The 12,228-nt window shown below is 35.6% G+C and overlaps 2 protein-coding genes across 2 annotated transcripts; both read right to left on the bottom strand.

Annotated features, from left to right (window-relative positions):
- Positions 1–10,207: 10,207 nt before the first annotated feature.
- On the bottom strand, positions 10,208–11,521 carry LOC145671731 (uncharacterized). Its single transcript, XM_081740935.1, has one exon. It carries the CDS (start codon positions 11,519–11,521, stop codon positions 10,208–10,210), a length of 1,314 nt encoding a protein of 437 aa, XP_081597061.1.
- A 30-nt stretch (positions 11,522–11,551) lies between these two features.
- On the bottom strand, positions 11,552–11,998 carry LOC145671732 (uncharacterized). The gene has a single exon (XM_081740936.1). The coding sequence runs from the start codon at positions 11,996–11,998 to the stop codon at positions 11,552–11,554; it is 447 nt and encodes a 148-aa protein (XP_081597062.1).
- Between the last annotated feature and the right edge of the window lie 230 nt (positions 11,999–12,228).

The following is a 12,228-nucleotide window of genomic DNA, read 5'->3' on the forward strand; positions in this document are numbered from 1 at the left end:
CCTTCCGCTTGAACACCTTCGTGTTCGAAGCGGACGGAGTGACAAATACCGGAGGAAGACCACCGTGCCGTCCATCCACCTTTGGTCCAGAAGCAGCTTGATCTGCCATAGCAGAGACCGATAGATTTCTAGAGAGCCGTGAGACCCGAAGATGATGTGTAGAGAGTTATGAATATGATGAAGGTAGGACAACCCGTTTGGATAGTTGCCCAGGAGGAGCGGCTCCTCTGGCTCGATACGTAGATCCGGACGCCCTTGGCTTGATGAGTCTGACGGACGGATCTCTAGAAAGAAACAGAGAAAGAGGCTCAGGATATGGAAAAGGAAGGTTAATTCAAAAATCGTCACCATATACAAGGTAACGCTTCAGAGCAAGCTCTGGGAAAGTGTGTCTGTCTCGAATAATTATAGTTGTTCACTGTAAGTACTTCAGTTTTGCTTCTCATTTCTCTGAGAATCAAAACACAAAATAAACATAACCTTCCTACGTTTGTTGCATGCGTCTTCTCGATAGTCAAACCGTGACGATTCAATTCTTTGAACATCCTTTGCACATAGCAGAATCTAACGAAAAGAAGGTTGGTTCCAAAACTGGATTGCCCGAAAATGGCTAACCATCAGCACCATCTAGTGAGCTACATTTTGCAGACAGAGACAAATTTTCTTTCCTCTTCTCGGAATATGATAAATGATTTAAAACTTTCATTTTTCCATGAATGCTTAAGATGGGGTCAATTTGATTCAATTCACCATTTCTGTAAATAAACAAACAAATTAAAATCTGAGAAACTTACCAAGTATACAACATTATTAAAGAGACACTTATAGAAGAATTTCTGAAAGATTTATACAGCATATATTTTTAACGCTTAAAAACCTACAGAATTCTGTCTCTTGTGTCAAATTGACACCACCGTAGTACTCCGAGAGTTAATCTCATATTATAAATGGCATGCTCACTTTTTTCTATATCTAATTGAATTACTGAAATTAATAACATACGATGAATGTATGTAATGGACCCGTTTGGTCTCCATTACAAATTGACACATTCTGTAGGATTCCCTCTATCTTTTCCACCGTAGTCACATGGCATTTCTAACTAGAGAAGGTCGTGGGTGTTACACGATACTATGCTAATTGCGTCCTTTTTTTACATATGAAGCAATTATGAGAATCCTTGATCACAAGCTTGTTTGAATTACAAGCTTTAAAATTTCAAAATTAAACTGATTTTTCAAAAAGTTTGAAATAACTATCTTGTTTAGATGGACGCTTCCTTTTTGGTATCGGGGGATTTTCTTGGTTGACAAGCACAGCCGTGAGGTCAAAACATAAAACTTCAAGAGTTCATGAGTTCTAACAACACGTAAGATATTTTTCTCAACTTTGAGGAAATGTTGTGCCTCTTTTACCAATACGTACTTCTATATCCCAGGTATTGGAACTTTTCTAACTAAGAATTTGTCTAAGTTATATTTACCCATTTTTTGTGTTAAAAACAAACCAATCAATATTTTCACTATGTTTCTTTACGAGAACTTCGTTAAAAACTTAAAATAACAGATTTAACATTTTTAGAAGACGAATAACGTTTCAGGGTTTGCTTGTGGAAGAGAGGAGGGAATTCTTTGGAGTATGAAGTTTATCGATTTTCAAATCTTTCATATTTATTTTCTTCGGAGGTCAATTCACACCATTATCCCATAAGGACGCTATGGCGCGGCACAATGTAGTTCCTAACGCTCTCGCCTTCGAATCCCGGTGGGGTCAGTCGAAAAATGGTGCCTTTTTTCAGAAAAAAACATATGGGTGAGGCCTTTCTGGGTTTTCGTCATTCACACCAGACAATGCTGATATGGTACCTGACATAGTGTCCATTTCTTCCTTTAATATTTTCTTCTTCTTTTCCAAATTTCTGGGCAGTGTGATCACCTAGGACGTCACGTGACGGAATAACGTTACCATTACTGCCGAAAGTCCAGAAATCTAATTCTTGATTCTTATCCTAGTCCATAAAGACGTTCCAGGTATGAAATTAATTCTACCTTTAATACAATAAGAAGCTACATTATTTTGCAATTGGATAGAGGTTTTGAGCGAATATCAACGTAAGAAAATCAAAGTATTCCGTTGATGTACAATGCCACTCTAATATTTAATTTCAAGTGCCATGATGCATTTTCTCTGATACAAGGAAGTGAACTAGTGTTCCTGGAGCACTGCATGTGCTGATTAGATGATACTATTTTTCTGTTATTAGGGTTAATAGACTTGCAATTTACCGTCAAGTAGAATACCGAAAGAAGAAATGGTGTATTAAAGGCAATCATGGACACTTTCTTCTGCATGGCGTAAAGCTAATTTGATGTAAAAAATGCTTCAAAATGTTTGGGGTATTATTATTATTATTATTATTATTATTATTATTATTATTATTATTATTAATAATAATAATAATAATAATAAATGTTCGCCTTTGAACCAAAGATGTCTTGCATTAGTTTCACAATAAGCTGTGATGTCACGTGATAACGTCAAGGGTGTTGCTAGATTGTTATAGACTTAGAATATAAAAGAAATAAAGAACCAGTGACGACGCTAGAGGACGGGCAAGGGAACAGCATCGTCCCCCGAATGCCATTGTCTGTCCCCCGGCTAAACCCAGATATATTGTATAGTAATATATGTGGTGTAATCTAAAAGTAGCCTATTATTTTCAATGTAGAAATAAACAGGTGCCCCAAAAAAGTGAATCTGCCCTTTCGCCTGTCGGATCCCGATAAAATAAAAGCCAGTGTCGTTATTGTGAAAAAGTTGTCACGAAATAATACGAAATTTCATTGTTTCGCAAAATGAAGTCGAATTTGTTTTATTATAGAGGCAGAAAATATATTTCATTCAAATTAATTTCTAAGAATGTTACACTAGAATACAAGTAATCCTAAACCAAATTTATAGTATTGGTAGTATAGTACTCAAGCCAAGGTAGTATATCAGAATTATATCATTTATTACAAATCATAAGTTTAAAATACTTGTAGAAAATAAATGCTCCTCACAACATAGAATCACATTCACAATAAAACTCACAGTGCATGAGAACCTCTAAGAAATGCGTCAGATTAACTAATAACTAAAGTTTACATACTTTAGAAATAAAACGAAAATTACATTTATATATGACGTCATCACTCTCTAGAGGTCCTTACAACAGATTACAGAACATTGGGATTTACTTGAGACCGCCTTTTACACTTTTGTGTGAGACAGAATCCTCCACAACATGATGTGTAGTTTTTTTTACGTATCATACGTGTCTTATAATACAGAAAAATCTTCATCTTAAGAAGAAAGGTACGTGCCTATTGACAATTTAAAAATTCTTCTGTTTATTTTTAGGTAATTTATTTTCCATTAAAGTTGGACACTTATCTTTATTTATGCATATTGTTCTTGATTAAATAAAAACCTGGATATTGAAGAATTATTATACACTTAGAAATGCTAATTCCAATATAGGCTTCAGAATTATTTTTTCATAAACTTTATAATGCAGCACTAAAAAAAGAAATAATAATATGTATATATTTTTATAATCATACATTTTTATCCTATTACATATTTCTTTTATTATTTTTAGTTTTTAAATTTTCATCTTTTTTAAACACACTCCCACATTGAAAGTGAATAAATACCGTATATTACTTCTTAGTGGGTATTTGTTCAAAGTTAAATATCTTAAATTCCTTGTCCTGCAATGACTCAGTTATCACAAACAAATATGTAAAAGGTGTTGGTCACCTTGTCAAACTAGAGGGGTTAATATATATTACAAATAATTGTTTAATACTTACGTTAGAGGGATGTCCAATTTTTTAAGAACACTTTGTGTTAACAAGGTTTCAAAGGAGAACAACCTAATTGTTTCTGATATAATGTTTACACTTGTTATAATGTATGAGGTAATGGTACTCAATGTGGTGATGAATTACTGTTATCTCCCAGGATGTGGCATCTGGAAGTCATGCAGAAGAGATGCAGTAGTCATTGAGATGAAAGGCAGTATCCTTGTTTTCCTCGATTTATCTCCTTTTGCTGGAGTTAAGAGTCGAAGAAGAAAGTACTGTGGTACTAGATGTCCATTGAGAAGATCGGCTGGTTGGCATCGAACTGTTAACTCCATGATGGCTGGTATAGAATGTTTTCCCGATCTTAAATCTTCCTGGGTTGGTATAGGTAGAGGTGGAAAAATTTGTTATTAGGAGGATAATTAATTGCAACATCCTAAATGTTGACATATTTTACTGTACGTAAACGTGTAATTGTCCTTAAGAGATGCTTTATTAATTTCCAAATCAGTGGGTATTACAGAAGAAATATTTCAGCCGTCGGAGTCTGATATAGGTGAAAAATTACCACATATGGAATTAATGATGACTATAGGTCAGTGTTACCACATTTGGTAGAATTGTATCAAATTCAGACCTTTTTGTCATTAATCGGTCGGTTAGTACCACGCTGGCATTTTCAGCCCCTTTTTTGAAAACGTTGGTACAATTTTACCCAATTCAGCAGTAATTAACAATTACTTGTCACATTTTCTAAAGTGTCAGCAAGATTTTCCTACATTTCACGTTACTTATACTGTGAGTTGGACTCTTAAAAAATGCTGTTGAACTTGCATTCTGTGGCGTTGAACTCTTAATAATAGGAATTTTGGGTTGAAAATTCGTAATTCGAACTATACTAGGAAAAAAATACGCTAGATTGGCGCTTCCGCTCCGCGCATGAAGAAGACGAGAATGAAGCAGTGTGGTGGAAATATTATCTTCAAATCCTTAAAAAAAAACAAAAAGACACGTTGAATCAAGTGTTGGATATTCTGAAGAAGATCAGCGTGTGCTCAAGGAAGTCTACAATTTATTTCATTGCAAACATTCTACACCAAAAATAATACATTGACATAATTGTTGGTTTAGAGGCCTAAGTTGTTTATTAGTGGAACATTTCTGCGTTTTATAGTTCTATAACAAAACGTTGATTTCTGCTCTTGAAAGATGGGGGTTGTTCTAGAACATCACCTTTTTCAGTTTCGTGTTATAAAGCCGTGTATTACACTGGTATAAAATTCAGCCGTTTTTGTTTCAATTTGGTACTATATTCAGCCTACTTGAGAGCTAGGGCTATGGCAACACTGCTTGTTGCAATGTAGAATTGCACTTTTTATGAAGTTAGAATTGCTCTTAACTTTTTATCACTTCTTTTCTGGTAACAGCGTTGCCTTTTTGCATTCTCTTTAATCCATTATATGTTTACGTGTACCATAACTAAGCTCAAAAATATATCCCCATGAGGTTTTCTTAGTTGCTCCTTGTGCTATTTGAATTTGCAAAGAACCAGTTGTTGAAAGATGTCAAAATAAAAACTGTTAGAACGTGGATGATAAGATTAAAGCAGTAAGGCCTTATTCTTAACAGAGATACTTAAGATAATTTTAAATACCAATTCTGTTTTCATGAAATCAATAAAACGAAAATTGTTCATGTTTTTCTATTAAGCAGCTTTAGATTATTGTATGTTCGCAGGGCAATTTTTTGTACACTTTAAAATAAGTCAATGTCTAAGGATAATTTGTATGAATTACTTGAATTTTGTATGAAAATATTTGTTTGGTTTTGCTTGCAACTGCAAGTGTGCTATGCGGTGAAACTAATGTTTGATAAAACGGTTATAGAGAGTTTTATGATATAAATGTAGAGGTCTAACTGGACTGCCATTATTCTCTAAAACGCTGGAATAGAAGATATTCACTCATTGTTGTGGACGCTCAGTCCCGAAAAGTTTCTGAACACGTCATAGTTTTGAAATTGGATGTGGTGCCGTTGGCGCCATAAAAACGATGTTGATTTAGGTTGCTATACTCTTAAAGTAATGAGAACTTCTTTTTGTTTCAGGCGCAATCTTATTTGGCTGGCAATGACGTAACTAAAGGAGGGCAAACGGGACTTGTGCTCCGGGCGACGGATTGTGGGACGCAAAAATGGTCAAATATTTATATTTACAGCTTGACTGTTTGTCATAATTAAATGCTCTATTCTAAAGCGACAGACTGTTGATTTATTCTAGACATATGCACATCACGATATAATTCCAAAAACATTGTGATTTGCAGTTATTATGATAAGACTATAAGAATATATCAAGCATGCTACTCTCAGATTATTTGCCAATGAAATACTAATTAGTTTGTTGCTTTATCTTGTACTAAAAATTAAATTATGTAGCCTACTGCGAGTTTGAAATCAAGCTTTACCACTTGAAGGAAAATGGAATAGGAAAATTATTGTGTATTATCAATAGGTGTAGTAGGTGAGCGTTTCGGTATGATTGGTGAAGGCAGGGGGAGCTAAGGTGAGATTTTGCCACGAGCCACAACTATCCAAGATGCGTCGCTGTTGAGTGGGGACCGAACCAGAGACCCTCATTCATTAAGGTAAGCGTTCCATCATTGAGATATCGTGCTGCCTCATTACTTTAAATGTAACATTTGTATAAAAGAAAATAGCATTTGACAGCTTAATGTTGAACTCACAGCATTAGTTCAACACGTATTATAGACTTAAATAAGCAGTAGCCTATTTTTCCTCTCACTGTTTTTTTTTCTTGTTACTTTACCTGCTACCATTTCTTTCATGATATGTGTCCTGCTCAGCCAATAATCCTACCAGCTTCATGACCCTTCTTAAATATAACTTCATATCAACATTATTTCACAACTTTTCTAGTTTTCAATAATTTTCCATCTCAAATAACAGGTATGTATTTTTTATTTGTAGAAGTTTCGGTGTGGCGGGTTGCGGGAGATCATTTTTGAATTTCTTTGGAATTTCATAAATAAATGATACATATTATAACACGGAATAAGCCCTTTCTGATGGAAATATCCGCAACGGTTATTTTAATCTTGAAATAAGTTTCTATCCATACAATTTTCTGAAAAATGACAGATTTCATTTTGTTCATATTTCATAAATTTATATTGCCATGTATAGCGATATCATTGTTTTGATGTATATTTCCTAATCAGAAAAAGTGCAAGCCTTAAAGTAGCTACACAATTCAAGCTTGTCACCTTATAAAAGTATATCTGGGCATGACATGCATCCTTATATCTTAATCAGGGCACTTAGCATTTCCATAGTTTAATGTGGTTTGTATACTTCCTTAAATGTATGGTATTACTAAACTTCATCTCGTGTAAGTACACTGTGAGAAGTGCTTGATTCAACCACCTTTATTTAAATAAGAATGGTAATAATTAACTTACACTGTTAGCACCTACAAAACCAATGATGTCTTGAGGGGGTTTCAATGACTCGCATAAGTTTTTTGGGAGGGACATAAATAATTCAAGTAAAGGGATAGAAATAACTCAAGTAATTTGATTTTTAGTCTAAAAATATTTTGCAATTTCATATCAAATTAAAACAATGCATCGAATGTAATTCGCACATTCTCAAACGCTTGTGAGAATCAAACATTAATCTCCGAAGAAAGTGTTCAATTAGGAGTGTTCTAAATTACACATTCCAAGTAATTTCTATAATTTCCGGGTTCAAAGCAGTGTCAAGTTCTCGTACATTTTATTAAAGTTAATAAACCAGTCACTGATAACTTGCACAAATCAGATGGGGAAACAGTCCGCATAGGATGACTGAAATAAATACTGAAAATATATTAATAATGCGAGAATATTCGAGTAGGGAATTTCGTGAAGTATTCCCGTCTGTGAGTAACAGAACTTGTAATATTCACACATTCTGATAGTATGCAAATAACAGAGGGTTAAGGGGTACCATGCGCTAACGCATGCCTTACAAATTTTCCAATTTTCATGCTGAGAGTAATGTGAAATTTGGCTATGGTGTCTTGCGTTTTAGAAAAGAAAGAAAACTGATTTCCATTTCCTCTAATACTAAAAATAATTAACAGAACATATGTCATACTCTCTCCTCCTGGAAATGGTGAAAGTATTTAAAAGGAGGTAGCGATTTATTTGTGGGAGGTAGATTTCGCAACTTTCATCCCTTAAAATGTTGTGTACAGTTCGCGGCATAGAAATCGTTACACAAATTCTAAGTCAAAATTAATAACGAACCTTGTCCCGCTATCTTATCCGTCCAGAAATACATGTCTCAATCGATTAGTTGCTTGTAGTATTCAATCCAACTCCTCCCCCTCCTCCACCTATCCTTATCTAAAGCAGTGCGTGTGACGTAGTGCACTCTTTCCATTCAGCTTAAAAAGAAACAGTAATAAAGTTTACAACATTCAAAACAGTCTTTTCCATTCATTTCTTCTGAAATATTTTTAAGAACCTAAATTGAGAAAAAAAGTCACACTATGTTCCCACAACGTCTTAAATATCCTTAGTTTCATTCTTTCCCTTCTCTAAAGACTGCAAGCTAGTAAGATGCTCTCTAAGAAATGTATGGAAATTGCCAATAACGGCAGCAGGATTTGTGCTTTCTAAAGTCTGTAATGCACGGACAGAGTTCTAAAATATCTACCAACAGAAATGAGTGTCATTCAAAGATTCATTTAATTTCTTTTCAGTAATTGCAAGCAAATGTTTCAGGGGTGTAATTTGGGCAGGACAGGAGGGTGTAAATCCCCCTCCCATCAGCTTCATAAATACGTATCTTTTGATCAAATATATAGTAATTGGTCGCTGTAATCCTTGTGTAGGCGCTGGTTTCTTAATAATTCTTCGACGTTGCTTTGAGACTGTTCAATATATTTGCATTTCATAACACACAAGATAATATGAATTCAAAAAGTACAAACTAACTTGCTAGATGAACATTATTATATGTGGATTAATGCGATATTAACATAACAATCGTAGCTACTGCTGCTTTCTTAGTGTCATGTTTTTCACACACACACACACTCACCCCTGCTGGGGAGAAAAAGTATTAGTTTTTATGTTGCTCCCTCTTCATTTACTTACTGGCGTTAGTTTTTATTGAGAAGAACGCTCAATTCTGAACATACCGCCCGCCTTGAAGGAATTCCTTCAACAAATCTATGAATGATTAATTTGGTTCATGAACTTAATATTCACAACAATAGATAACACAAGTTATGAATGAATGATATAAACATAAACAGAACAATGCACACACAACACAACACTATGCATCACACGATATACACACTATGAATAACACCAACACATTAACTCTCCTTAGGAAGCGGGCATAATTGACGAATAGATCTTGTTTTTGTACCTCTGGTAATTTTTCATTGTCGCCACTCGTACTATTCCGTCCTTCCCAGGAAACAATTGCACAGTACGTCCAGTTTTCCATTTTAGAGGTGGAATGTTATCTTCTTTGATGAGCAGCAAATCACCTTCCAGAAGATTGGGGAATTTTCTTCTCCACTTGGATCGTTCTAGAGGACTTGATACATACTTTTTTGACCATCTGGACCAAAATTGCTGATGAAGTTGCTGTATGTAAATGTATTGAAATCTCGAAAGTTTGTTGACAGGAACATTTTTCAAGTTAGGTTCTGACATGGTAGTGATCGCATCGCCTATTAGGAAATGACCAGTTGTTAAAGGATGTAGGTCGTTTGGATCATTAGATAATGATGTTAGGGATCTAGAGTTTAAGCAAGCCTCAATCAGTGTCAAAATAGTGTTCATCTCTTCGTAGGTGAGTGAAGCATTTCCCATGACTCTCTTTAAATGGTATTTGAGAGATTTAATTGATGATTCCTATAAGCCTTCTAAGTTTGGTGATCTTGCTGGAATAAAAACCCACGTGATGTTATAAGCTGCTATAAAATTATGTATTTTCTTTATGGTGTTCTGATTCAAATAAAGTCTTCAATTCTTGTAGTTCCCTTTTTGCACCAACGAAGTTACTTGCATTGTCAGAATACAGTTTAGCACATTTTCCTCGACGAGCCATGAATAGCTTTAATGCTCCAATAAACGCCTCTGTAGTTAGATCACTTACGAGTTGAATGTGAACCGCCTTAGTCGCAAGACACACGAAAAGTGCTATATATGCCTTATGGAGTTTGGCTCCCCTTCGGTTACTCGATTTAAGGTAAATGGGCCCACAGTAGTCAACGCCGCTGTGAAGAAATGGTTTTGTTGGTTGAACTCTGACAGCTGGTAGATCTCCCATCATCTGTTTACCATCTTTAGGATTGTTTCTGAAACATGTGACACACTGATGCACAGCTTGACGAACCAAGTTTCGTCCACGTATTGGCCAATATGATTGTCGCAAGGATGATAACAATAATTGAGGCCCGGCATGCAATAGCTTCTATGTTCTTCTTGGGCAATTAACTTTGTCGAATTGCAGTTAGCTGGAAGTACAATAGGATGTTTCTGTCCTTCAGTAAGATCTGCTGCATTTAATCTTCCTCCGACTCTGATGACTTGCCTCTCATCCAAGTATGGGTTCAAATTTCTCAGTTGACCTTGGTTGTCGACTTCTTTTCCTGATCTCAACGCATTTAATTCCTTGTGAAATGCTTGTTGCTGTGATAGTTTTATAAGACATTCGAGTGCTTCATGTAACTCACTTACTGTAAGATGTCCATGCTGTCTGTCACAATTAGATCTTCTCATGTTGTGTGCAAATCGTAGGCAATAAGCAGTTACACGTTGCAATCTTCTTAATGATGAATATCTGTCTAAGAGTTGACACGGTGTTGTAGAAACCATTACTGCTGTATTTTTTCGTCGCTCGGGAACATCGCTTAGGTCACAAACATCTTCCCTCGTCTGTGAGTCTAATTTATCAGATAGCCAGGAAGGCCCATGCCACCATAATTCATTATCAAGAATTTCTGACGGTGTTAATCCTCTCGATATATGATCTGCTGGATTCTCCTTTGTTCTGATGTGTCTCCATTTATAGTTACAAGTCAACTGTTGAATTTCCGCTACACGATTTGCAACATACGTCTTCCATTGAGAACAAGGTCCTCTTATCCATGCTAATACAATGGTGGAATCTGACCATAAAACAACCTTATCGATCTTGCAATGTAATGCTTGTATTACTTTCTGAGTTAGCTGTGCAAGTAACAAAGCTGCACAAAGTTCTAGGCGAGGAATAGTTGTCTTCTTCAAAGGTGCTACTCGAGATTTTGAACATAGTAAGTTTGCTGTGAATTTTCCATTTTTTGTACTAGATGTTACATATATACAAGCTCCATATCCATTCTGAGATCCGTCGCTAAATCCATGAATTTCTATCTGCGATTGTGTTTCTTGAATAACCTTCCGCTGAACATGTAGTGATTCCAACTCTTGAAGTTGCTGCTCAAAAGTTTCCCACTCTGAATGCAATGGGGCTGGAACTTCTTCATCCCAATTCAATTTTAATTCCCACAAACGTTGCAGAAATATTTTTGCCTTAAGAGTAACTTGTCCTATTAATCCTAAGGGATCAAATATGCTCGCTACTGTAGCAAGAATAGTCATCTTCGTGATTTGTTGAGGGTTGTTTCTTGGTTAGACAGAGAAAGAAATTGTGTCTTTAATGGGATTCCACAACAACCCTAAACTTCTTGTGATGCAATCTTCATTTGGTTGAATGGTGAAATTTGATTCTTGAAGTTCACTGGGTATTTTTGAAAGCAGTGAAGTGTCGTTGCTACACCACTTTCTCAAACAAAAAACACCTCTTTGCAGAAGAGTTGTGAGTTGACCTTGTAATTCATGTAGTTCCTTCTTCGTGTTTGTTCCTGTTTGAAGATCATCAATATAGAAATCCATCATTACAACTTCTGCTGCCTTAGGGAAATCCTTCTTCTCTTCTATGGCTAGTTGCTGAAGACATCTAGTGGCTAGGAAAGGAGCTACTGCAGTACCATATGTTACAGTTTTGATTAAGCCTTTTTTCCATTGAATAAAGTCTTCTCGTTGCAATCTCCTTGGATTTACCAAGATTCCCCACATTTTCCTTAAAGGAAAATCTGACGATGAATCTCCCAGTCTCGTCTCTCCGGTGTGTTTCTTTGAAGTGTTTTTCACATTCTGCTTGCTCTTGACTTAATGGATGTTTTGTTGAACATTCTTCTATCGTCCAGAATTTTTGTAATTGCTCGTGTATTTTTTCTGTTGTGGAGAGGTAACACACATTTGTCGAAATGTGTGGTTGATTGTCTATTTTTCCAGCTACAATTCAG

This window comes from Thermobia domestica, chromosome 15 (assembly GCF_964235325.1).
Source record: "Thermobia domestica chromosome 15, izTheDome1.hap1.1, whole genome shotgun sequence".
Lineage (NCBI taxonomy): Eukaryota > Metazoa > Arthropoda > Insecta > Zygentoma > Lepismatidae > Thermobia > Thermobia domestica.

Coding starts and splice junctions, on each gene's coding strand:
- LOC145671731 (XM_081740935.1), bottom strand. CDS start 11,521: ATGACTATTCTTGCTACAGTAGCGAGCATATTTGATCCCTTAGGATTA.
- LOC145671732 (XM_081740936.1), bottom strand. CDS start 11,998: ATGTGGGGAATCTTGGTAAATCCAAGGAGATTGCAACGAGAAGACTTT.